Source organism: Manis pentadactyla, chromosome 13, assembly GCF_030020395.1.
Source record: "Manis pentadactyla isolate mManPen7 chromosome 13, mManPen7.hap1, whole genome shotgun sequence".
In the NCBI taxonomy this organism is placed as follows: domain Eukaryota; kingdom Metazoa; phylum Chordata; class Mammalia; order Pholidota; family Manidae; genus Manis; species Manis pentadactyla.
The window spans coordinates 67,063,511-67,090,766 of record NC_080031.1 but is presented as its reverse complement, the minus strand read 5'-3'; the positions used below and the strand labels follow the sequence as shown (position 1 = coordinate 67,090,766).

Sequence of the window (27,256 nt, the reverse complement as noted above, 5' to 3'; positions counted from 1 at the left end):
ATTTTAGTTGTAATGGTGACTTCATTATCTTTAAAAATGTATGTATCCTGCTCTTACTTATTAAATTTAAATGTTACCTCTCAACTTCTTGTTTTGATGGAACATAAGTCAATTCACATGAACTCCCTGCCTACCTGTTCCTACTCCCAATTTTATTTTTTAATTTTATACATTTTAAAAATTGAAATACAGTTGAGCTACTCCTAATTTTAATAGGCATATCTAATTCCTATTTTCTTGCATTTATCTCTTTAAATAATACATCAACCTACATCTTCATTAAATCAATTTGATTTGTCCCCTTTTTAGAAGAAATGAGTAAAAGTAAACTCCACCCCTCATTTACCCTTCTGCTTATGTTTTTCTTAAAAATAACTTTTCTATTTAGAAGTCCTATTCATTTGATACAGAAGAGTCTAGCTTAAATGTGTCTTGTTTTTCCATCTCAGTTTTCTCTTTTTGAATTTCTGTATCTTGATGTAATCTTTCAATCCTTTGGTTAAATATATGGTCTCATTGAGGTGACATCTGAATAAAGACTGGAAGGAGAGGAGGTGGAATGCCACGTGACTATATGAGGGCACAGCATGCCAGGCAGAGGAAACAGCCAGTGCACGGGCTTTCTCGTGCAAGCTTGGAGTATGCCTGCAGTGGAGAGGGTGAGGGGGCCAGTGAGATTTCATGGGGTGCAGGGCAGGTCACAAAGTGCCTTGTGGGCTGTTAGGAGTTTGGACTCTGGAAACTGAGGAGTCAAGGAAGGTCTCCTTTTCCACAATATTGTGAAATACTGTGTTCTGGGCCTTTCTCCTCTTGGAAGATATTAAGAAGGTTTTGTGGTTTTGATTTTCTTGTTTGCCTAAGTTTTCTTCTAAAAGTCAGTTTCCTAAGGGTTTTACTTTCTTGTTGGTTTAGATTGGTCTTTTCTTTAAAACTTCTGCTTTTCTTCAAGGGTCTGGCAATCCTTTGTCATCATTTCATATTTAAGAATGAGGAACAAGGGGGAAGAAAGAGAATGGGGACTCGAGCACCTGTCCTGGGATCTTCGGAGGAACATAGAGAAGCAGTTGGCACTTAGCTGGGGACTACCATGTTCAGAATAGAAGGATGAAAAGGGGTTTCCTCCGGGGCTCCACCCCTCATGCCAGGTACCCTGGTTTTCTGCACCTAAGTTGTTTTATTTTGTATGTTTTTCCCTCATAAGCAAGGTGTGTCTGCCTGCCATTTGGGTCTGAGCTGGAGGCTGGGAGCAAAGGGAGGGGTTCAGAGGATTCTGACACACATACACACACACACACGCATGCACCTTTAATTGAATCATGTATCATCATCTCTTATATCCTCTTCCTATGGTACCTTACTGGCCTCTGACAAACAGACGCCCTGTTCTCTTATCTTCCATCAATGCCCATATTCTGATCTACAGCTTCCTCTACTTTGCTGCGTGAGTTCATATTGTACTTTCTACTATCCATTTTCCAGAAATTTGGGGAAGTCACTCCTCTGATAGTTTCCCTGCATTATGATAAGCAGGATTATTACTTCTTTTATAAATGCTCATGTTAACAGGCCTCAGAAGGGAGAGGCAAACATTTGTGCTCCTGTTTTCCATATTGAAGTGGAAGCCTGTCAGGTTTTATTAAAGGTTCTGCTGAAACCAAAAAATGGTGGTTTTTTTGGTATTCCTTTTTTTCTATCTGTCGGTAAGCCTACCAAGGCAAATAAAGTTGTTATTAATGTTTTATTTTCACATTATGCTGACCCCTTAACAATAATAACTCTTCAAATTTTTAAGATTACTTATTTAAAAAGTCACTTTTCAAATATTGCCAAGAATCAGTGATGCAGTTATAAGAACCATTTTCCCTAAATGTTTCAACCTACAGCCCATTAGAAAAATTGGCAAAATGACTGTGTAAGTAGCTGATTTCCTAGAACAGAACATTAAAAAAAAAAACACTCTTAAATATTTGAAAATGCATTTATCCTTACTTATTAGAAGAGAAATGTAAAAACTATAATGGGATTTTTTTTTAACCTCTCACATTTTGCAAAGATCAAAAAGTTTTAACACTGGTCATCTTTAAAATTATTGTTATTTATGCCCCAGGTACTCTACTAGGTACTTTGAATCTTTTTTTTTTTTTAATTTAACCCTTTACTAGCAAGAATGTGTAAACACTGCTGTATATGGTGGGCGTGGGTCACAAAACCTCTAACAAGGGCAATTTGGCAATAAGTATAAATTTTTTAAATTATGTATGTTTTGACACAGCAGCTCAGATTCTAGGAAATTATCCTATGGATATGTTCACACATATAATAAATATACTCGGGCCTCTGTTGCACTGCTGTGTGTAGTAAGACTGCAATCCAGCTAAATGTCCATCAATGAGGAACTGGTTAAATTATAATTCATCCATTACAGTGGAAGTCTATGCGATCAGAAAGGATGGAGAAGCTGTATGTGTACTGACAGGGAAAGAGCACCAAGATAGAGCAAGTAAAAAGAACAGCAAAGTATAGAATAGCATGCTATTGTTTGTGCTTAAAAAAATGCACACACTCTTATGCACACAGACCCCCTGTAAAGACATGCAGGGCTGGGAACAGTAAGAGCCTCTGTGGAGAGCAACAGGGCCACTGTGACTCAAGGATAGAAAGGACATTTGTAACCTTTGAATTGTGTATTTGTGCTTCTCATACCTATTCAGAAATGAAAATATAGGTAGATAAATGCAATGTAAAGTTTCTAGACAAAGATATACTATATCAGAATTATAAATGAGAGACTATTCTCCCTGACTGATAAAAGGTCTAGCTGGGGAGATTCTGAATTTATTTTGCAACCGGAGGATCTTGGAGAGGTCCTGGTCTCTATTGCCAACTCCGGCCCCTTCTGCACACATTCTGCTTCCTCTTCTGGATACTGTGATGTCTCCCTTGGTACTGTGGCTGCTGCCCAGCCGTTCCCAGAGCCTCCCTCTGTCCGATAGCCCATCTCTTTGCTTCCCAAGTATTGCCACTTTTGCCAGCAAGCCATATAGCCACTAAGCAGGCAGAATGCCAAAACCAAAGGTCTGTATGGCCCCAGGTCTTGGCCAGTCCCGGGGCACCCTAGGTGTCAGTACAAGACTTCCCCAGTGCTCCCCTGCCCCAGATCTGGCCTGAATCATGACAGTCCCATTTCTAGGACCTTATCCCACTGAGGAGAGCCTCTGGGGAAATATATCTTCAAGTCACTCTAAAAGTTTGTTGGCCAAGATTGTGGTATAGGAAATGGTGATCAGGGATTTTTTTTAATGACAGTGCATAAAAATGACCCTCACCCATACCGTAAGGGAGTTCAGTGATATTTTGTATTCCTTAGTTTAGACTACTTTAGCTTGAAGTTAGAGCCCAACACAGGGGTTTACAACTATAATTAGAAAAGAGCACAGCTTCCTAGCCTGAACCACAGAGAGGCACTTGTTTTCATTTACCTGTAGAGTTACAGCTTAACTGCTCACCTGAGATGCCCCTTGATTATCATTCTGCCCAGTAGCTACATGCAGGTGATGATGGCTGAAGACAACGCATTCTGAGCAGGAGCGACTGAGGGCCTGAAAGATCGATGGGACAGGGGAAAGGGTGCTGAGTGTACCTTCCACTCAGAGAGATTCCCTCCGGGAGGAATGATAATTGACCCCGTGTAAGAATTCAGTAATGAAGAATTGTGAAATCCATGTCAGGTTATCACCCTAATAAGGCCTAAGAATTGACAAGCACCACACTATTGATGGTCCAACCTGTTTTTTATTTATAGATTGTGTAACAGTGTGTGGCAGTGACTTACTGAAACCAGTCAGTAAGGAAAATGCTGTCCCCTAAGAGGTGCAGTCCGGCTTGGCTAACCTAAGCATGACTGTGTCTCCCTGCTCAGAAATTCCCACTGAAAAGCTTTCAGAGACCATAACTGATGCTTAAACTGGGCTGGAGATGAAGGAAGGAATGACATGGCCATGGCCAAGTGAGGGTTGATCCCATGTTCCCAGCATCGTCTGCTGCTCCTATGGATACTTAAAACTGTCTCTCACATATCTATCTCACCCACCCAGCTCAGAGCATCCTGCCTATCTTTACTGACCCTTTCAGTAAACATTTGTTTAAAGAGGAGGATTGGGGTTTGTTTTGTTTTGTTATTTGACTGTTTTAGTCAGCGTCCTTGAAAGGACTCTGGCCTCATGTTTAAAAAAAAAAAAAGAAAAAGAAAAACCTGATTTATTTTCATGATTTAAATGAGACCTATTAGTTTTATCTCCCTTGTCAGCCGGAGCCCAGCTTCTCTGCGGCCGCTCTCAAGTTACTGAGGGGTCTTGAGGAAGCCCCCTTTCCCCTCCCACACTGTTCCCTCCAACACAGGCCAGCCAGGTCTGCTGTTTGGATTCTACATAGTCTCAATAAGCTGCTGGCAAGACCTTAGAGGTGAAGGACTTGCTGGGAATAATTGCTCCTGTGTTAGGAATTAACTTGCTTGAGCTTCTGTAGCTATCTAAATAAATAAAACTCTGAAATCGAATAGGCCCATAGGTGAATTTCACTTCCTCCTGGAAACAACACAGACTTAGTCCCACATCAGTCGATGCATAAACGACCACAGTGAGTGTAATGCTGAGCTGAGGGCTGTGGGAAAAAATAGAAGCTCCCTGCTTTTAAGGAGCTTAGTCTAGTAGCTAGAAAAGTAAGACATTGGAAGAAAAAAGTTAACAGTACAAGGCATTAATTGAGTGGGGGCCTAGTGAGTGATAAAGGCGACAGCAGCAGAGCCAAGCCTACTGGGTTGGAAGGCTTTGCGGAGCGTGTGCCCCCGCACCCCCATACCCAAGGGAAGCGCCTTCAAGGGGAGAGCCGGCACTGGAGACCAAGTATCTGGGTACAGAAAAGTGTGGACACTGTCTAGAAAGAAGCCATTTTTAGGTGCGATGACTTGAATGTACTGTCATTAGAAGACACGGCTTAGGTGGGTTGCTACAGAGGCGTGCACTGCATCTACTCAGGGCTAAGCCAGGGGCCTTGGAACAGAACCACCATCTGTGGAGAAGCACTTAGTACCCTGCATGCAGCCTGGCCAGGAGGGGCTGAAATCCAGCCAAGCTCTGCTTCTCCAGACCGTGGTACTGGGCTTTTGTGCCCACAGCAAGAGGCACCTTATCTCTGCCAGGCTGCGTATCAGGAGGGCTGCATGCAGAGGAGCACCTTTTTATGAGTGCTGCTTAGCGGGAGTGGCTCTTCCTAAGCACACAGAGGTGCCAGGCAGTACAGCGAGGGCTCTGCCTCTGTGTCATTATCTGACCCTGTACAAAATTCAGTACATGTTTGAATGAATGCTGAGAGGGCTTATTAAAGTTCCACACGCACTGAAAGAGGGACTCTCAAGTGGATTTCTGTCTGATGCTTCTGAAGAATAGGACCAATGTGTTTGTCTTGAGGGTGGAGAGAAAAGGCAGAGACATGCTCTAAGGCTCCTTAACAGTTCTAAAATTCTTTGAGTCCATAAGCTCAACTTGATGCTAAATTTAAATAAAATCTTCTATTTTAAACCAAAACAGCATTTTTCTATTAATATTTCAGGGCCTTCCATGTATAGTTGAGCTATGGACTGAGCCCTTCTCACATGCATAAGTGCTTTCAGACCTTTTGAGAATTGAAGAAGTAGAAGGCTGGGCCTCTGTCCTTGAACATTCATCTACTTAGGAAAAGAAAAATGCTCACTACAAAGCATCAACCATGCACAGGGATTATTGATTGGATACCTTGTCAGATATACGTGGTCTTGATTTTGACCCAACAGTCGGTCCCCTAGTTGGGCTGGACTCTTCAGATGCTATTCAACATGGTCAGCAGGCAACCACGTCACTACAGCTGACCAACAGCATTTCCTGTCTGTGGGCCATCTGCAGGTAAAAATACCAAGTGGGTGCTAGATAAGTATTAAAATGAGCCACACTGTCATAGCAATGCTATCTTAATATGTATTCTTTACACTCAGCCACCATAGACTCTCACATTCTCAGAACGATCTTTTGTGAGTCACATGCTGTGCAGGCTGGCTCCATGTCTAGGACCATCTTTTCCCATTTCCCATGTTCCTTCCTCTCCTCCTTCCACATTAGAAATGGTATCCCCTGTTCCTTATTCTGAGGAAGCTCACTTCTGTGTCCACCACACTGGGTCAACCTCCATTGATAAGTGGTTTCATTATGCAAACCAGCTTGACTTGACTTACATACCCCTCTACTGCCTTTTACCAAGGTCAGACCTAGTTTTCCAAAAACCTACTCACCATGATTATATAACAGCATGTATATAGACCCTGTGCAGTATAAAAATCAGTAAGATTCTCAGCCCACCCTGGAGCTCTCACACTGAAGAGCTAATAAGGAGATGGATGGATGAGGCAGGATAGAGAGAGACTGGGAGAGTGGGTGTGTACACAGAGGTCTCCCAGGTGGCCAGTTGGAGTTGAATCCCACCTCAGGCAGATTCAAGTTCTGTGAACTTAAACAAGATACTCAATATCTGAGAGCCTCTGATTCCTCCTATCTGAAAGATGGGGGTAATATTTCCCACCTAGCCTGGTCATTGTGTGGATTGGAATCTGTCCACTGCTTGGAGAAGTGCTTGGTTAAGATAACAATGCAAAGCAGGACCTGTATAACTACAAGAGAGGGCAGTAAGTGACCTAAGAGAAGTGCAAACAAAGGCCGGTGGGGGTTCCCAGCCGGAAGGCTCACACCTGGCCATCAGAGCACGTGTGCGAGGCCCTCCCAGCCTGCAGGTGATTTGCAGCATGCAACCAGGAGGGCCGAGCTGGGCAGTGCAGGGCCTGGGGCGCAGACCTGGGAGCCGACAAGTCTCTGCAGAGTCAGTTGGACGAGTACCTGCTGAAGTAGGCATGGCCTGGGGCGCCAGCTGAGAGGCGGTAGAATGGAGACTCTGAAAGGGCCCCACTGTCCACATTGACCTCAGCCTGTTGTGGGGAGTGAAGATCATTCCACCCCCAGGAAGCGAGGTCACGTCATCGTTTTTCCACCCAGCCCCCACCTCCGGATGTCTAAGGTGAAGTGGTTTTCTCTCTTCTTCAGCTCAGAGGCTGAGAATGGCGTGGAGGAGAAAAAGAAGGCCTGCCGGTCACCGACGGCACAGTCCCCTGCCCCGTCCAGCGAGGCCGAGTCCCCAGACCAGAAGAGAATCATTTCCCTGTGGTGAGTCCTCCCCTTGATGCTGTTCTCGTGGGCCTTCTGGGGAGGGAGGGGCAGTTGCTGGGAGGAGGTGGTGGTGTTTGGTTTTCGGGATTGTTAGAAGAGTGAGGATTGGCAAATGCCAGCCTAAGAAGGAAATGGCTTGCTTTTCCTGGACGTCCAGGTGCCAGCCTTCCTCTCTCAGCTCTTTCCAGCAGCACCTTCTCTCCTTCCTGCCCCGGCCTTCTGCATAATACCTGCCCTCTCTTAGAGCTGGTTTGGCTAGCTGATAAAGCCAGGGGGGCTCCCTCTGGGACACAGATTTATAAGGCACCTGGAAAGGCTGGCCAGGCTGCTGGTGAGGCCCGCCCAGTCTGGAGGGCAACATGTGCCATCTCACTTTCCTGGAAGCCACGAAAAAGAGCTGTGGGGAACGCTGCCCGGGATCCCCATGTAGGGTGTGCCCATCATGGGGAGGGGGGCACGCACCTGCCTCCTGGGGCTGGTGCTGGGAGCCACGGTCAGCTTGGTTGTGAGGCTGGGAGGGGACAGGCAGTTCTGAGATGTGGGGCGATGGTCCCCATCATTCTCAGAGGCACCAACTAGGTGCTTGCTCTCAAACAGAGGAAGAAATAGGAAGTTGCTTCTTGGCCCTTAACAGAGAACAGTTAAGCCAGTAGCCAGTTACAGGTAAATGTGGAGTGATTACTCTCCATCACTGTTTGAACTAACTTATTTGGTACTAGTATTAGCATAGATTCAGTATTATATACTGCTGCCTTCTGTATCTTTTGCCCTCTGCTAAAGGGTGATCAAATAACTCCCAATTCTCCCCTCCGTCCTGGCTCCCTTCACTCAGGACCAAGTGTAAGTCTTCACTCTTCCCCAGATTTTTCTTTTCTGTCACTCCCAATTATCTGTTCATCTTTTCTGTGTGCCTGTTTTACACATCTCCCTTTTAACCATTCTTTCCATAACTGCTTCCCGTCAGAGCACCCTGCCTCTCTCACCGAATGAGTGAGTCTCTTCCCAAAGGCACAAAACATGTTGTTTCTTGTCTTTCACCACTCTTGACTGGTTGCAGCAGGCACAGGAACACCGCTGGTTCTACTCTGCCTTCCCCAGGCTTCAGATGAGAATAATACACCCACCATCAGAGCATGCTTGTTAGACTTCATGGGCGTGTGATTCTGTAGTTGCCAAGATCCCCAGGCCTGGTTTAATGTTGTGCTCTGGCTATCTGGAAATTCTTGATTTTTTAATAAGGGGTGCCACATTGTAATTTTGCACTGAGCTCCTGGTCCTGCTCATAGTCAGTTGGAGAAAGTGAGAGTCACACAGTAAAGAAGACGCCAAGAAATCAATACTTTGTAAATTAGCACCCTTCCCGCCCCAGCACAGAGGCCAGTACTGTGCATATGGGTCCCTTCTGCTTGTGGCTCTTGAAATCATCAAGGCACAGCTGCCCCACCTGCCTCTCTCACTTACAGTCCGTAGTTCTTCAAGAGGTCTAATCGTTGTCTTGGCAGTTCTATTAACACTTGTTCATTTGAATCGAATTAGCGGATCGAATAAGTAATAGGTAATTTGAGACTTGTAAAATGATGTTATTTTCAAGTATAAATGCTTCCTCAAAATTTCAAAAGAACTGATCCCTAGAATTCTAAAGAAATTTATATCTGCGAATAGGTTCCATGGCTGGCAGCTGAAATCAAATCTGTGTACCTGAATTGATGAGAGGTATTTCCCCTATGGTTTCAGCATCACAGACCCAAACTGTTAGGGCCAGCAGGAGCCCAGGCCCTCACATAGGCCATCTTTTCACATCTGAGGAAAACAGTCTATAAAGTCTCATTTTGGTAATTTCTGTCCCTCATAATACCACCCAAATTACTGAAGATTTCTTAGTCTGCTTTGAACCAAATACTGTTTTTAACTGAGCCTCCTTCTAAGGAATTCTATATGGAATCATGGATTTCATGTGCCATTTTTCCCCAATTAAAAAAAACTACATAATTGTATCATAAAACTTTGTCATATATGGTTGACCCTTGAACAATGCAGGGGTCAGGGGCACTGACGAAATCCATGTATAATTTTCAAAGCCCTCAAAACCTAACTACTAATTAGCCTACAGTTGATACTGTGGCAATAAATGATAGACTAGTATGTACATATATTCATGACATACCTGACTTTTTCTTAATTCATCCAATATTTCTAGGCTACACAGTTCATCTGGGAGTTTTTCAAATTGTCACATATCTCCAAAAATTTCTCTAGTATATTGGTTGGGGAAAACGTTGATGTATAAGTAGACCACAGAGTTCAAACCCACGTTGTTGAAGGGTCACACATGCATTCCACTTGGAAATGACCGTTCACTTTAGCATTGAAGATACATGCAAATTCACACATCCACTCAAGTGGACAGCCAGGACTAGAGTCATCTTAGAAAGAGATCCTGAAGCCATGAACTCTGCCCTCATGAAAACAAAGGAAGACTTGACTTTCAAACATGTTCTTTCTTATCCTGATTTCACTTCTGTATTTTCCCACTCTGAGGTGTTTTGTTTTTCTTTTTCTCATACCCACTGCCTGCTCACCCTGTTAGGCCCAGGGTATTAAGTGCACATCGTCCTGTTGATCTCCTCTTACCGCCTGTTTGACTTTCTCTCCTCTCTCTATAGACCTCCTCCTAACACCTGTGATATGTTTTTGTTTTGGTTCTAAATCATCTACTGCCTTTTTAAAAAGATGTTTGGTGCGCACGCAGGCTCCTTAAGGATATAGACTATCTTGTGTGCTCCGAGACATTTAATGCAATGCCCCATGCAATTAACACTTGATAAATATTAATAGAATTCTGAAACATTAAAGTATTCTTTAATGGAGCTATAGCTGCAGTTTTGTTTAAAAATTTGCCTCCAGTGGTCCTCTGTATACTACTTAAAATGTTTCGAGATGATATAATTATTTTCATAGTTGGACTGATATTGCTCCTGTCTATGAGTTATCATTTCTGCAGTTTGCAGTGACAGCCTCCCAAAACCATCCTGGTCTCATGCAACACTATGCTATGTAAATGCCCTTAGAATATTTTGAATGGCTATTGATGTCGAAAGAGAAAAATGAATGTCAGGTTTTCCTGTGAGATGGCATAATAATCAAGATTTATCACATCACAATTAAAGAGTCACATAAAAAATTCACCTTAAAATTCACCTTAGGACTCCCTGGATTCTCTTTCCTCAGGTCAAAATCCAGTTTTGATGGTGCCTCTTTAGCAAGTGAGAAGAGCGACTGTAAAACAGAAAGCAAAAATGACTCTAAGATTGAAAGGAAAAAGTCCTCATCTTCCAGCCAGGTAATCTGGGGATGACACGTGTATTATCTCAGAGGGTAACAGAAGCATTAAAGCCGATGGGAAGCACGAACCCAAGTATGCATCTTCCTGACTTTTCTATGTAAATGCCCAATCATCCTGGTCAGGACTAATGTAGGTGTAGATCGTTGGGAATCTAGAAGAAGGACCGGCTGTAGTTCCTTCAGGCAGTTTTTCATCAATATTGTATTTCTGACTCTTCAACACATACTGAGTGGCAGTGAGCCTCATGCTGTGACCCCTAACTCTTGACAGGTGCCCAGAGAGCAGGGACGCATACCTGGGCTCATGCAATAATTAGTGGAGACCAGGAAAGGCACGGCATCCTTGCATCACAGTGAGTCTGATGAGGCACCTTTATGGATAGAAGGCTCCCGAGCTGCATGCAGAAAGGAAAGACCCGAGAACAGGGTCATGATCCTCCTCCAGAAGCCATTCTGGTTCTGCTCTAAAATATACCCAGATGGGCAGTAAAGCCAGTTCTGAGTCTGGGTCTGGCTGCGGCATTCTTACGTGGGACCAACAGTTTGGGGTTGTTTTATTTGACACTTTGCCTCTAAATACTTGAATATGTGTCTCTGAAGATCTAGAACAAAAAAATGTGCACATACCCAAGAAATTTAACTATATCATAAATACAGAAAAATGTTACTAATATAAAATCCATTTTCGAGTTTCCACGATCGTCCCTGTACTGAATGCCTTTTATAAAGGCTTTTTGTTTCCCCTCTCCAGTGTCCAGTCAAGAGCCGTGTATCGCATTTACTTCTCATGTCACTTTCAATGTAGATCAGGCACACTTGTTTTTTTTGGCCTTTTATTACATTCACAGTTTCTGAAGACTCCATAGCCCAGGATATTTTTGGATCACGTGGGCAACCAGTGCTCACTAGCCATTAAAAACAAAATCTCAGTAAAGCTCCCATAGAACACCTACCTCTGATCAAGCTAACTTTCTAGATGCAGAATATACCCCTGGGAGGCAGTGCGAGGGGACCTACTTTACATGAGGTGTGTCTCTGTGGTTGGCTTGTGGGGACCATCTGTCTTCTGCATGACATGTCTGAAGCTCTTCTTTATGGCAGAAGCAGCAGTTCTGCCATTGAGATCACTCCTCATTTGGATAATAAAACACCAGGGCCCACCATGCTCTCCCTCTGTTCTCCTCGTAAGACCTTTTCAGCAGCAGCATCCTGGCAGGCAGAGGCCCTGCAGGAGGGGGACATGGTTCTGCCTGGCGCAGCTGTGTGGGGCCAGTGGAGGCACCCAGGCTCCCTGAGGCACACTTTCCTGACCCACAGGATGGGGACGGGAGCTCCAGGCCACTGTGGACGTGCTGTCTGTGACAGCATTCAGCAAAGTGCAAGTCACTGTCTACACATTTTGCTGTTTGCCACAGCCATGGAAACAGATGCCTAGAAAATGAAGTGATTTGAAGCACTTCAGACTCTTGGGCCTTCTGCCGCCCTGGAGGGTTAAGCGTTCTGCATGAAACCCTACTGGTCCCGGCGGTCCTCGCCCCTGACGCTGGCTACAGAGATGCCTTCACAACATGACAGTGGTGGTGCCAACACCAGGTAGTAGGTCTGAGATGTGTTTTCCCACATAAGCCTGTGGCATCCCCCTGGCTCAGAGGAGGGAACTGAAGCCCAGAAGGGTTGGTTGACTAGGCCAGGATCACATACCGAAGAAGAGGTGTCCAAGACTTCCCCTCAGGTTTATCTGATTGCAAGGCTTTTAACTGCAGCCCTCTTCTTAGGGTGCTCATATCTTTTGTGCCTTGGAATCCATGACCTTCCCTGGTGAGATTCCTTAGCATTTCATCTCATTTCTTACACAGGGCATTCTGTGTAGCCACTGGGGCAGAAGGCTGACCACCATCAGCACTGTGGTGGCCCATGTATGTCCACCTAGTAAGTCACAAATCTTGGAAAATGGTATCTTTGGGTGCCCTGCCTTCTCTGAAGGGCTGTGTTAGAGATGATAAGATCAGAGAGAAGGAATTCCTAGAGATGCTGTATTTATCTTAGAGGAGGGATAATGTGTTAGGTAATTTAAATTGAAGTTAACATTTGTGATACTTGACCAAAAAAAAGAAAAAAATGAGAGCTGTAACTCGTGTTTGTTCTCCTCGTAGTACAAGGCAAACATGCATTTTCACAAGCTGTTTGACATTGTCCCCTCTGAGGAACCACTGAGGCAAAGTAAGTTCTGACCCATTTGACTTTTTAAGTCACGTATTTGAAATGATGCCAATATCTTTGTGGGGGGCGGGGGGAGGCGGCACACTCTAGAGATTGAATCACCACAGGGAACAGATTTCCATTTCCAAAAGTCATGACGTAAGAAACATGCTGGCTTCATTCAGCTTTCACCAGGCACCCTGAAAGCTCAGAGTGCAGAACGGGAAACCTGACCTCTCCACATGCTGTGGAATCATCCAGGATGATTCCAGGGTGGTGTCCTCACCTTCCGTAGTCACTGCTGAAGTGCATTGTGACTGGATTGTCCTGGGAGTTAGGATAACAGGACTAAAGCAAGAGGCCCCTAGGAGAGGCTGAAAGGTAACACAGACCTCAGTGGCCATGCACGCCGGTCCCTTGCTTTGCAGGCCCCGTGATCACACCTACTGTGTTCCACCGTGGTTCATGGCAGACCCGGGGTCCCACTCCAGCCTCTCAGTATACCAGGGATAAGGCGAGATGCTGAATTCCTGCCCTGATCTCCAACAGGAGGGTGTGGGTCACACACTCTTCAGGCAGTGAGACCACCTATTTCAAAAGGCATCATTAGTGACAGCTGCAGGGATGGGAGGGCAGGAGGGCTAATACTAGCACAGGGGCGACACACCTTCCTAAATGGGGATTTTTGAAACACCATTTTTGAACTCTCATTGGCAATAACAGACTTGCCTTTCCATTTTGATTCTTATACTACAGTGCATACGACTTTGAATTAAACAGTAGACTCTCGTCTCCATGAAAGAGAACTGCCAAAGAAGTAGTAGATTTTTGAGTAGGAATATGTTCTCTCTGCTCATCCCTGAGTCACCAACATATATACACAATTTTTCTTTTAAATGGAGATTCTAAATTATGTTAAACCTCTGTCTGTTTTCCCAGGTTTTACCTGTGCCCTACAGAAAGAAATATTATACCAAGGGAAGCTCTTTGTATCAGAAAACTGGATTTGTTTTCATTCCAAGGTCTTTGGAAAAGACACTAAGGTTGGTATAACTTTTAAAAAAGAAGGCTAGCCCTTCACTTTGTTGTACATGGTGAATATTCATCATTTTAAATGTGGCAATATTTGGGTCAGTATTATACCCTTATTCCAAGTTTCCTTTATTATAGTTCTAAAAATTACATGTTCTAAATGCCTTTGGATGACACTAACTTCCCTTTTCCCTAAATAACACTCTCATTCGCTTCCTTATATACATATCTCTCTCCCACAACCCTACCCTAAATCCTTTTTGCCCAGTTGTCACCAGAGAACTCTCAAAATTGTTCATATCAAGAGCATGCCATTATTTGTTTCGATGTGCATTAAATCCAAAACTCTTTAACAAATACTGATATATTGCACTGTATTCATACTAGTTACCATTAGAGATATCTAGAAAAACAGGTCTATAAATAAGCTACTTATTAGATCTACTTTGTCCTATTACCAGCACAAAATGAGCAGGAATTGGAACATGTAAGGCCTAGTCTGGAAGAGTCATAGCCACAGTCCCCAGAGGATGCTGGCTGACATCTTTTCATTCTCATTAAACAGTGATTTCAGGGAGCACAGCCCGTGACACCTGAGCCATTAAGGAGGATAGCCTGAAGGAATTGGCAGTCTTCCCAAGGCCCTGCCTTCTAAAATGAGGACCTTGGGACTGTGACATCAGAAGGGAAAAGATCATTCCAACCCACTGAAATTCTTTCCCTTTGAGCTGCGATGTCACATCACAGTTCATCCAGGCCACCAAAACAAGAGTCAGAGAAACACCCTGGGTGTGCGTGACCTCAGTGAGCTTTCAATCATTCTGACTCACGATGATGAATAAACAGCTTTTATACTTGTGAAGTAGCTGATTAAAAACTCCTTTTATTTTGAGTGGGAGTAAGGTTTTATTTAAATATTCTCCCTAAAGCCACTGGCAACCTTGTAGATAAAGACCACTTAACAAACATATGGGAAATTCTTTATTTTGTTGGTGTTGATCAGCCAACTAGCTTACTGCTCTTTGGGTCACACGTGTGATTTTTGTACTACAGTGCCTTTATATTTTGATTCATAGTATTATCTGAATTAGTAATAAGCAAAGCAAAATTACACAGTTTCCCACCATGTTTCTAGATTTCTGGATTATAAGAACTCGTTCATGGAGTGAGGAAGAGGACTGGGTAGCGCTGGTGTCCAGTTCAGTGTGATACAGATCATTCTCAGGAATTCAGAGACAGCCAGCACCTCTGACCAAAAGCAACAGGGGCTGAAGACATTAGTAAACAGAGAATTCTCGCTGTTAAGGGATGGGAGATTCACAATGCCAGTAAGTGCAGTTTAAAGTTAATAGGATTGTAGCAATGGTTTCAAAGTCCAGTTAAGAAAGAATTGACCCTAAAAAAAGTAAAAGGAGCAACCTGGTGTTTTAAGATAAAACACATTGTAATTATTTTTTCTTCTACTGCATCTAATCTAAAGAATGAGATGTTAAAAATTATCAGGAGGTGGAAACATAAGAACCATGAGAGTGATTTGTACATTGCCTCCCTTCTAAGGACAACTCAGGCTTCAGATCTGGGGCAGAATTTCCTCAATGCCAACAAACCTTGGTCCAACATGATCCAACATGAGCTAAAGGCAACCAAGCAACCTGCTCGCTTGGGGCATTTTCTAAGCACCCTACCCTGGAAAGATATTAATAAAGTGCAGCCTTAATGTAATCATGATCTTTTAGCCCATTGGTATTTTCAAATGCTAATAAAATTAAATGCATGTATCACATTCTGACTAGGCTCAAACTGAAAAGTGATTTATTCTTTATTTCTAAAATGTTATCTAGTTGTCATTTTATACTCATGAAGCAATTGATTGAAAACTCCTTAAGGGTATTCCATGCCTCAATTACCAAAAAATCCAAATATATATAGCTCCTCGCAACCATGTGTATATTGCTACTCAGAAAACAAGTCTCATTTCTGTATCATCATCTATCTTGGAAGATCTTAAATTCTTTTCTTCCAAATTTATCCCAAAGTATAACTTCTATTATTTCCCACACTTCAAAAGTTTTGTGAGTAGAGTTCTTTGACAAAGCTGTTTGTCACAAGCTGTTTGACATTGTCCCCTCTGAGGAACCACTGAGGCAAAGTAAGTTCTGACCCATTTGACTTTTTAAGTCACGTATTTGAAATCAATACGTGTATTCACCCTCAACAGCATGTTGAGAAAATAGAAAAACCCACACTTTCTTCATCTATTTGAGCCATAGAATCTTTTCAGACCCCTTTTCTGAATCAAAGAAAATACCTAATTTAGATCAGCCCCCCGTTCTTCCATAGCCTTCTTACCTAGAACTGTGGGGGGCAACAGAGCAGCACTCCATGTCATCAACCTAAAAGTGAATGCAAATTTCAGAAGTCAAAGCTCATTTTTCTTCCTTCTGGCTGGCAGTACTAACATAAGGCCCTCCTCTTTCCCACTGACCTTGTTGATATTTTTCAGAATAAGTGAAGCATTTTTTTAAAAATAGATTTTCTGGTGAGTGTGTGTAAATCTGAGGGGGTCAAGTCATCCTCCTTTTTACCATGGATGTATGTGACTCTGTTTGCATGAGTCAAAGTAACGTGATGCATTTTTCTTTGAAACCAGCATTAACTCAGTGATTCTGTTTCAGATTTCTATTCCAGCTTTCTCGGTGACCCTCATCAAGAAAACCAAAACTGCCCTTCTGGTGCCAAATGCCCTAATTATAGCAACGGTCACAGACAGGGTGAGTATGCAGCAGAGTGAGGGCACCTTCGCATTGTCCTGCTCTGGGCTCCACTGTCCTGGGGCCTCTTGCCAAGGACCAAGACCCTGAACCATCAGACCAGCATCTCTCACGGTGAATCAGGAGATGTGCTGTAAGACCAGGTTTTACAAGCACAGATTTTAGACATTTGTGCAGTGCTCTTTCCCCTCACAAGGGATTTAGTCTAATGTAATTGTTGCTGATTTTTAATTGCCTGCTGACTTAATTATGCTTGCCTGACCAAGGTGAAAGAAATACAAGGGCTTTTCCAATTTCCCTTTCACTCACATCTGTCAGATCGGTCCAAAGTGACACATTCAGTTTCTTTAATACAGAAAACAATCACCACCCCCACCTTGTGATTCTTAGTAGTCCCTGGGGTGGGGTGTCCTACCTTCCTATGACCTCTCCACAGCCATTCCATATACATAAAACTTGTGCCTGCTATGCAGGTGCACCTCCAGAACCGGCTCCTAGCCTGTTTGCTTCCAGAAATTCTAGAGCGATTGCCGACTATTGGGCTACCCCAGACATGCAACCAGAAATATTTGCATTGAGAGTGGTGTTTATTTCAGCTTGGCAAGAGAGGAAGTGGAAGAGTTGGGCTCCTCATTTTTTACTTGGACTTACTTTTTAATATTTTATATACTATTTCTGTGAAAGTATAAAAGCTACTTTCCATTTCTAATCACACTGGATAACTTGAAGAAGGAGGAAGAAAGATAAGAGAGGCTATGTTGATGGGCTGGAAAACATGAATATTTGAGTGGCTTTTTTCTTAATACCAATGGCTAACAAGCACCAGATACCCCCTGCCAGGCATACACTAAATGTTTACCTTATGTTTTCACATCTGTTCCACACTACCCCCCAGTAAGAGGCAGATAATAAGAAAAAGGCTAAAAGGAGTTGAGCAATTTGCCCAATGTCACCACTTAGTGCCAGAGCCAAAATTTGGAGCCAGAAACCCATAATGTTAACTACTTTGGAAATCGATATGTGCTTGAAAAGCATATCAAGTTCTCATTGGTGAGTGAAAGGGATGATCACAAACTTCTGGAAAAGGGGTCTGAAAAGATTCTATGGCTCAAATAGATGAAGAAAGTGTGGGTTTTTCTATTTTCTCAACATGCTGTTGGGGGTGAAATCATTCCTCCTTACGTCACTTTCCCCTAAATTGCTTGTCCCACTCTGCTGTTACTTCTTTCCCCTAGCTTACTTATAAATGTCCACTAGAAAATCTCTATATCTGTACAGGGAAGAATCTGGAAATGGCTGAAAAAAGAATGAGCCTGTTAGGGCTGCTGGGAAATTTTAAGTGGAAATCTAGGTCAGAGCCAAGAAAATGGACCCTTGGGAACTGTTAAATACCTTAAAAGAAAAAAAAAAAAAAAAGAGGAGACGGAGGGACTTTAAAGAGGCTCTAGCAAATACCACTAGCCTTTTTTTAATGTCCAGGCCTTTCCCTACCTGTGCTTGTTTGAGACACTGGTGTCAGGGTCTGAGAGTCTTCATTTTGCTCTACATTTATGACTTAAACTGGGTTTGAGAGGTTTGTTAATTTGCAGGGAGATATATTTGCATTATTCCAGGCATGAAATAAAAACTTCATTTGTGGAGGAGCAGAATGAAAATAGATCAGAGGACAGCCTACATCAATTTAAAAATGAAAAATATATATGTGTATATAATTTTTAAAAATAATGAAAATGAAAAATATATGTATACATATCTAAACTCTGAGCTCTCACTTCTCACCAGGCAGTATCTGTTAATAATTATTACTGTTTTGTTTTTCAGTACATATTTGTCTCCTTCCTCTCCAGAGATTCAACTTACAAACTACTAAAATCTGTATGTGGACACTTAGAAGTAAGTATGACATCCTTGAGTGTCAGTTTGGTATCATTCATCTCTATTTCTAATGGTTTTGTAGTTGATCTGCTTTTTTTCATTCTGTTTCAATAATTTCAGAATACAAGTGTTGGTAACAGTCCCAATCCGTCTTCTCTTGAAAACAGTTTCCGGGCAGACCGCCCTTCATCTCTGCCTCTGGTGAGTCGCCTACATAACTACCTAAATGCAAAAGACAGGGAATATGTCCCACAGTTACACTTCTTTTTGCCATAACCAGGGTGTGGGAGGAACTTAGGACCCTAATATTTGAGACAAGGAAGAAATAGGGCATTTCTGTGCTGAAGAAGAGGACAGCGATAGGGGGCCATAACCTTTTTTCAAGTAATCAAAGGTTTGTCCTGCAGAAAGACAAGAAACATGACAGTGGGCCATCTTGGCGAGTGACTAGTCCTTGGCAGTAGTCATAACATCCTGGTCTGCCTGTTTGTCAGTGTTGTTTTAGAGGGATTCACAAATCTATTTGGGGCAGAGTGTGATTCATCCCACAAACCACTGAATGTCTTCTATGTTCAAGGCACTGTGCTAAGGTCACTGTGGGGATGCTAGGAAAAGTCAAAACTAGTGCTTTCCTACAAAGACTTTACAGCTTAGTAGAGAAGATAGAGAATACCCAGTAATAGCTGTAGAAGAAAAAATGTTATAATGCCCAAGGGAAAGGCAGAGATTCTTTGATTCCTTTAGACTTTCTTGACTACAGAGAAAAACTCCAGTGAGAAGTAGCTCCCTCTCTTTGTAGGAGATTTGTACCTATGATGGTGTAATGCTAGACTGAGAGTCCTAGCTATATTATTCAAATGGTTATTCCCAAATTGATTATTGTTAAATGTTGAAATAAGTGTGGTAAAATGGTATGAGGTCATGGTTTTGACATCTAGACATCTTGTTGGACAGCTGTTAAAATGTAGAGGGATTGACATGTTCATACAAAAACATGTTCATACAAAAACCTGTTCAAGAAGGACCATAGTTGTAATAGCCAAAAAGTAGAAATAACCCAAATGTCCATCAACTGGTAGATGGATCAATAAAATATATGTAATATATCCACACAATGGAATGTTACTTGACCTATAAAGGAAGAAGTAATGATACTACATACTACAACATGGACGAACCTTGAAAACATGCAAAGTGATAGAAGCCAGACCCAAAAAGCACACATCATATGATCCTATTTATATGAGATGCCCTGAATAGACAAATCCATATGGCCAGAAAGTGGATTAATGGTTGCCAAGAGATGGAGAGAAAGGAGAGATTGCAAGTGACTACTAATGAGCATAGGGTTTCTTTTTGGGGGTGATGGAAATGTTCTGGAAATGAGGTATTGGTGATGGTTGCACACCATTATGTTTATTCTAAAAACCACTCAATTGTATGCTTAAAAAGGTAGTGGGAAGCAGTACAAAATAGAATGAAACATATTATTTGGAATCCAACAAACCAGGTTTCAAGTCTGGGTTCCACCCAGCTGAGCTATGCCATCAGACCAGTTCTTTAACTGCTCTGTAGCTGCTGTGACTCAGTTTCTTCATCCAGTAAAATACCAGCCTCATGGTGTGGCTCTGAAGGTGAAGTACAGTCACAAGTGTAAAGAGCTTTGCATTCTGCCTGGTCCATGATAGGCATTCAGTAAATAATCATTAAGTTGAAGAGACTTGAATATTCCAATTTTTCTTCTCTTATAAATTCTTGCACGAAACTGAAATGAGTGTCAAAATGGCTAAAAGATGGCGAGTTTAAGGTGAAAGGTCGGTAATTTGCCACCAAGAGTAGTCTCTCCTGCATTTGGCAGCTAACTAAATTGTGAAGAGCTCCGCCTAATTGTACTTCACCAGGACGTTCTAATGACACCTTTTGTCTCTTTAGTTCTTAACCACTTTGGGGGAACAAGTGGGGTACAACATGAAATAGCCCTACTTTGTCCATACCCCTCATTGCTCTATCATCCTTCTGTAATTTAAATGTACTATCTGATTCTGATTTGGTTGAGAGAAGAAAAAAAGCTAACACTTCCCTTTCAGTGACTAACTTGCTAAAGCCATTTTCCCTGTTCTGTTTCCAACACTTTTTATTAAACTATAATTTAAGAGTACCTTTCTCTCTATATTCAGAACATGCACTTAGAGCTTTCTGTCTCCTTTTTCCTCTTATAAATGTCTATTTCAGTCATTTTTTTCTCATCACAAAGTGCAAATAATAAATCTTCTCCAGCTTCACACTGGAAGCTTTTCAATCCTCAGCATTCTAGAGTTTTTTTCTAGGCATTTGTTGTTTCAAACAAGTTAGCCAGTTTGTTGATAGAACTCTTAACTGTCCAGAAATATCTGTTTCAGTAACCAGATCCTCTATGGTCTGTTGGGAAAACCCCCACAGTATAGGGTGATCCGTCCTTCTTCTTCACATTTGATAGGACAGGCCCAGGTGAAAGGGCTAGGGGTTACAGAGGACCTCTCTTCATCTCGTTATTTCCCTTCAGGATTTCAATGATGAATTCTCAGATCTGGATGGAGTGGTTCAACAAAGAAGGCAAGACATGGAAGGATACAGCAGTTCCGGTTCTCAGACTCCTGAATCTGAAAACTCTCGAGGTCTGGGAAATTGTTTTATGTTGACCAAAATTTAATTTGCCACAAAATGTTGTCATCTTACCCCTTAAAAACAGAAACAAAACCGAAGACAAAAAACAAAAAACACATTGTCTTCCTAGTTAACAATTGAGAAGGGACTCTGGACAAAGGGTAGTTCGAAAGTTCTAGGAAAAGGAATTGCCTGTATGGTAAAAATCCATTTCCTTTTATACACATTTAATTAAATGTCTCCTAAATCAGCATAATATTAGGGTTGTTGAAAGAAACAAAATGTTTTCTTACCTCTTCTTTTAGTAATATTACTCATTGTTCAGGCTGAATCATTCCCATAGGCCAGTGGGACTTGTGTCCTTCTATCATTTACTATTGAGCATTGGATTTCCATCCCCAACCAGTCAGCGAACTTGTGAGAAAATGGATCTATATTCTCAGCCATTACGTGTGTTAAGAGATTGATTTGCTTTGTGGTTGTGCCTATGTTTATGAACACCTTGGGGAGAAAAGAAAAACTTAACCAGCCCTCTTTCCGCTTGATAGATTTCCATGTGGCAGAATCCCAGAGAGTTCTGAATGTCCCCAAGGGGGAAGCAAAACCCACTCGGCCCGACACCCATGTTAATAGAGTGCCTGAAGGAAAAGCCAGGTCTCTCCCGGCACACGGTAAGGAACAAATTATACTACGGTGGGGGGGACATCTGCTTGTGACTTTTAAAGGACCCTCTTGTTTCACTTTATGGCTACCTTATATATTCGCTCCCCTTCCTGTGGTAGGTCTTTGCATAATAATTCATTTATTCCTTCAACAAACAGTACCCTGTTCTGTGTTTTACTCTGGGGGCTACAAAGGTGAATAGCCCTCATGGAGGTCCCATCATTATTCTGAATACTCTGAGAATATAATTCAATAGTTGCTGTTAAAACTCAAATTCTTGGATTATTTCTTATTTACCAGTTATTCTAAAGCTGGTTACCATTTATACATGAGAGAAAGGCTGCTGTCTAAATCATTTACCATTCACTCCAGTGCAATGCTTGACACAGAGAAGGCTCTCAATAAATAGTTTTGAGTGACACATGTTAGAAGGAATTGTAACTACTAGTTAAAATGACACCTGGAAGGCTTCAATTATTGTTTTCTCCAATTTCAATTACCTAGAAATAAATCTCTCGCCAGATGAAGGAGGGATCTTACAGTTTGAAAACTAACTTTTGTTTTCTACCCAGCAGGTCAGTCAGAAACCATTGGAATCTTACACAAAGTAAAGTCTCAGAAATATATGACTCTCCACCATATTCTTATATTCTATGCTGTTGTGTAAGTAAATGAATTTACTATGAGTGATTTAAGAAAATGATTCAGTTCTCTACAGAAATAATCTCTTCTTTTCATGTTGCCAAGAGTCACTGTAAATCTCAATTGCCTCTAATGTGACCCAAATCTTTTCTTTGACAATTTTTGTCTCTCAATACTTCTTCTTTTCTTAGGCTTAGGTTGCATTTTCATATTTATCCCCATCTTATTTAAATAAACAGTGAGAAGAGAGGAAAGAAAAGCAAAATATGTCAAATCCAGCAGAGGACTAAGTTCTCAGTGGGGAAAAAACTATTTGTTGAGAAATTATTCTGTGAATTATGAAGCATCTTTGTCCCTGCCGAGGTTTAATTTTTCCATCTATCCCATGTCCTCTGGATAGAGACCAAAACAACTTTAAAATGTCATCCCCTTTACTGAAACCGGAGGCATTGGCTTTTTTAACTTATCCCTTAGCTTCAGTCTGCTACCAGTTGCTGTTCTGAAAAGGGACTGACCGGGTGCTAGGCTATTCTTTACAACCAAGGAGAATGCACCCAGTTTGGTTTCCAGAAAATGTAGGGATTCTTGTTCTCCCTGAGACCAAGACTGGACACTCACTGGCCAGGCCCTGTTAGCAAGAGCAGCACCATGTGGGAGGAGGCGTTCTGGCTTGGGAACCCACCTTGGGAATGGCCTTGAGAGATCCTACTAAAATGCCCATTATTTGTACATTGAGGAACTTGGATTTGGAACTAGAGGATTTTAGGTTAGCTTCTTTAGTATCTTACTGTCTAACTTAACTCACTTATTGAGCTATTTTAAACACTGTCTGGTCATTCTTTATTTTTCTCCCTTCTTATTCCTCCTCCTCTGTTCTTTATATGTTAGTTATTTTATTCTGTGCTCTTTTGTGCTTCCTTTAACTGCTTTTGTGGGTAGTTGATTTTATTTTTTGCCTTTAGTTAGTATTTGGTTGGTCTGCTTTCTTTGCTGTGATTTTATTTTCTCTGGTGACAACTATTTAGGCTTAGGAGTGCTCCCATCTAGAGCAGTCCCTCTAAAATACCCTGTAAGGGCAAATTCCCTCAACTTTTGCTTGTCTGGGAATTGTTTAATCCCTCCTTCATATTTAAATGATAGTCGTGCTGGATACAGTGTCCTTGGTTCAAGGCCCTTCTGTTTCATTGCATTAAATATATCATGCCATTCTCTTCTGGCCTGTAAGGTTTCTGTTGAGAAGTCTGATGGTAGCCTGATGGGTTTTCCTTTGTAGGTGACCTTTTTCCTCTCTCTAGCTGCCTTTAAAACTCTGTCCTTGTCCTTGATCTTTGCCATTTTAATTATTATGTGTCTTGGTGTTGTCCTCCTTGGGTCCTCTCTGTTGGGAGTTCTGTACACTTCCATGGTCTGACTGATTATTTCCTCCCCCAGTTTGGGGAAGTTTTCAGTAATTATTTCTTCAGACACTTTCTATCCCTTTTTCTCTCTTCTTCTTCTTCTAGTACCCCTATAATGCGGATATTGTTCCTTTTGGATTGGTCACACAGTTCTTTTAATATTGTTTCATTCCTGTAGATCCTTTTGTCTCTCTCTGCATCAGCTTCTATGCCTTACTGTTCTCTGGTTTCTATTCCATCAATGGCCTCTTGCATCTTATCCATTCTGTTTATAAATCCTTCCAGAGATTGTTTCATTTCTGTAATCTTCCTCCGGACGTCTGTAATCTCCCTCCAGACATCATCCCTTAGCTCTTGCATATTTCTCTGCAGCTCCATCTGCATGGATATGAGCTTTATTTTTAATTCTTTTTCAGGAAGACTGGTTAGGTGTATCTCCTTCTCAGGGTTTGCCTCTGTGGTCTTGGTCTGTATCAATTTCTTCTGCCTTTTCATGGCGATAGATACATTTGTGGGGAGTTGGCGCGTGTGTTGGGTAAGAGAAAGCCCCTTCTTGCCAGTTTGTGGCCTTCCTCTCCTGGGAGAACAGCGGCCTCTAGCCGCTTGTGCTGGGCAGCTGTGTGCAGATGGGGCTTCTGATCTTGCCCGGCCGCTATGGAGTTTATTTAGCTCTGCAGTTGCTGTGGGCATGGCCTGCCTCGGGCTGCTACTCCAATATGGCAGAGCCACGTCAGAGGGGGAACAGGTGGGAGGCTGTTTATCGCAGTGCAGAGCCTCCGAGCTGCGTTGCAGGGGTTCAGGCGCCCAGAGTTCCCCAGGATTTGCAGCTGCTGGGCTAAGTGTCCCAGGACGCTTCCGTCCAGCTGTGGGGTCCCTGTCCCTTTAAGACTTTCAAAAAGCACTCGCTTTTCTTTGTCCCCAGGGCACTGGCTGCGGGGACCCACTCACAGGTCTTACTGTCCTGTTTCCCTAGTTTCCAGCACCCCACACACGCACTGTGTCTGCGCTCCGGTGCGGATGGCTGGGGCTGGGTGTTTAGCAGTCCTGGGCTCCCTCTCCTTTCCCGCTCCAACTCCTCTCCTCCTGCCAGGAGCTGGGGTGAGGGGCGCTCGGGTCCCGTCAGGCCGCGGCTTGTATCTTACCCCCTTCGCGAGGCGCTGGGTTCTCGCAGGTGTGGATGTAGTCTGGCTGTTGTCCTGTGTCTTCTGGTCTCTCTTTTAGGATTAGTTGTATTTGTTGTATTTTCAAATATATATATGGTTTTGGGAGGAGATTTCCGCTGCTCTACTCACACTGCCATCTTGGTTCCCTCCCTCTGGAACTAGAGGATTTTAAATCCCTATCTAGCTGTAAAGTTTTAGGACAAGCATCAGCCTGGTCAAAAAAGACCTTTTTAAAGTCCCTTTGGGCAAGTTATTTTAGAAAACACCTTGTCTGAAATGTACAACGTCAGCTCTGAGTTTATTGTATTATGAACATCAGGTCCTGGCTATTAACCTAATGAGAATTTCTCTTTTATCCCTTTCCAGTGTCTGCGCACTAATCATCTCGACCTTCTACATGAGATACAGAATTAACACTCTGGAGGAGCGGCTGGGGTCACTCGCCTCCAGTGTGGACACGCATCATACTGAGTAAGACAGTTCCCCAGGGCTATCATCTGTTTGCTGTCAGGATTAGTATACTAACTTATATACTTAGGGACCTGAACTCAGCATCCTTCTTAGCAAACATTAATAGAGGATACGTTCAGCATGAGACATTGTGTGAAGTATTTATATGGGAAGTAAAGGTGGGAGGGTCCCAGAAATGAATGACAGGACTCTGCATGTTCTGGAGTTGCTGTAATGTTGCCAATGAGAAGGGAAGAAACAAGCCTAACTTTACATTATCTTATCCTGTTATCCTAAGACTCTCGTGACCTTGGCCCATTTATTAAAATATACAAATTTATCTCAGTAAAATGGCAGTGAGTCAAGACGTTCATAGGAAAGAAAGAATATAAGTAACTCAGCAGTTTCATCATGTGTAACTCTATATTAACTCATTTATTTACAAAACTTGACCACTATAAAGATCTCTGTGGCTACTAATTAGTTGACTGTATCCAGGAAGATTCTCCATTACAGCCATCCCCAACTTACCTGACCTAATTAAATTGATTTAGACACTGAGTTCCATTAAACCCATTATCATGAGGATTTTGACACTTTTTTTTTTGCCTAAAAAAACACATCTTTCCATATTAGAGAGCATACTTTTAGCCTAAAAGCTTCAAAAGTACAGATTCCTTTACAGAGCCCACACCTGTGCTAGAGACTGTATTAGAATGGATACGTACACACTCAGATAAAAACGATCTTCTCTCATGTTATCTTCCTCATAACCTTATAAAATAACTATTCCCATTTTACAGATGAAGAAATTGAAACTCAGAGATCTAATTAGTTGACTCTTACAGTCCGAAATGGGATTCAGATGCACGTCTCTAAGACTACAAAGATCACAGGCTTCCCAGCCTACAGCGGCTCCTCAGTTGTGAGAAAGCCTAGAACTGGGTCTGGCTCTCTTCATTGTGCTTCCCAGACACCGGAGGACTTAGTGAGACAGATTGCATGGCCCATCCCCAGAGGTTCTCATGCAGTTGATCTGGGGTAGGGCCTGAAAACCTGCATTTCTGTCAAGTGCCCAGGTGATGACGGTGGTACTGGGCTGGGGTCTATACCTTGAGATCTCTTATGCTATACCATTCTAGGGCCTTTGATTACATTCTAACAATTACCTAAACATAAACATACACTTGGACCAATAATCCAGAAGCCTAAAGAACCATTTGGAATAGATTTACACCCTGCTCTGAATCTCCGCTCTTGTTCCAAATGTTAAAACACTTACAGCCAGGAGGTGGCTGGAGATTACTGCAGGCTATTATTTCATTATCATATAAAGGGTTGATTTTTTTTTTTTCGGAGAATGGACCTCATATCCTAGTATCATTTAACTAATTTGGTCATGAAGAGGGGAAAATTACACTAACAAAGGTAAATGGAATATTTATTCTGCTATTTAAATATCAACTCAGGAGGAAATACAATCTGAAAATAATCAATTAAAGGAAAAGTCACAAAGATCACATACGACGTGAGGTCAGAGAACACCCGTGATGGGAAGGTGTGTTAATGACATCCTTCTGCAGGACCTGAGCTTCCCCAGTTACCTTCCTCCTCCTAGGGTAGTCCAGCCATGCTGCCCGGGTCACTAAATCCACCCTTGTAACCTGGTTGCTCAGTCACTGCAGAGCCATCCTTATGAATCCATATGTGGTACTAGCTTTGTTAGTGTACTAACAGCCTGCAGATTGTCAGGATTTCACGTTGATAAATTAGTTCTCTGGGTCTCAGATCCCTCATCTAGATTCTGTTTCCTTCTTAGGATCTAAGATCTTGAT

At 42.4% G+C, this 27,256-nt stretch overlaps 1 protein-coding gene across 4 annotated transcripts in view; it reads left to right on the top strand.

Annotated features, from left to right (window-relative positions):
- Window positions 1–27,256, top strand: part of GRAMD2B (GRAM domain containing 2B) — a 58,438-nt gene that overhangs the window by 25,908 nt on the left and 5,274 nt on the right. For 2 of the 4 annotated variants that reach the window (XM_036903197.2, XM_036903198.2), the window contains 12 exons: window positions 986–1,145; window positions 7,122–7,241; window positions 10,473–10,584; window positions 12,740–12,806; window positions 13,725–13,828; window positions 16,493–16,588; window positions 18,410–18,481; window positions 18,584–18,664; window positions 21,006–21,117; window positions 21,655–21,777; window positions 22,342–22,432; window positions 25,338–25,442. In XM_036903197.2, coding sequence (XP_036759092.2) covers window positions 1,105–1,145; window positions 7,122–7,241; window positions 10,473–10,584; window positions 12,740–12,806; window positions 13,725–13,828; window positions 16,493–16,588; window positions 18,410–18,481; window positions 18,584–18,664; window positions 21,006–21,117; window positions 21,655–21,777; window positions 22,342–22,432; window positions 25,338–25,442 — 1,124 coding nt within the window. In that variant the 5' untranslated portion in view covers window positions 986–1,104. The remainder of the gene's footprint in view (window positions 1–985; window positions 1,146–7,121; window positions 7,242–10,472; window positions 10,585–12,739; window positions 12,807–13,724; window positions 13,829–16,492; window positions 16,589–18,409; window positions 18,482–18,583; window positions 18,665–21,005; window positions 21,118–21,654; window positions 21,778–22,341; window positions 22,433–25,337; window positions 25,443–27,256) is intronic. The other 2 variants (XM_036903196.2, XM_036903194.2) reach the window with 2 other exon arrangements.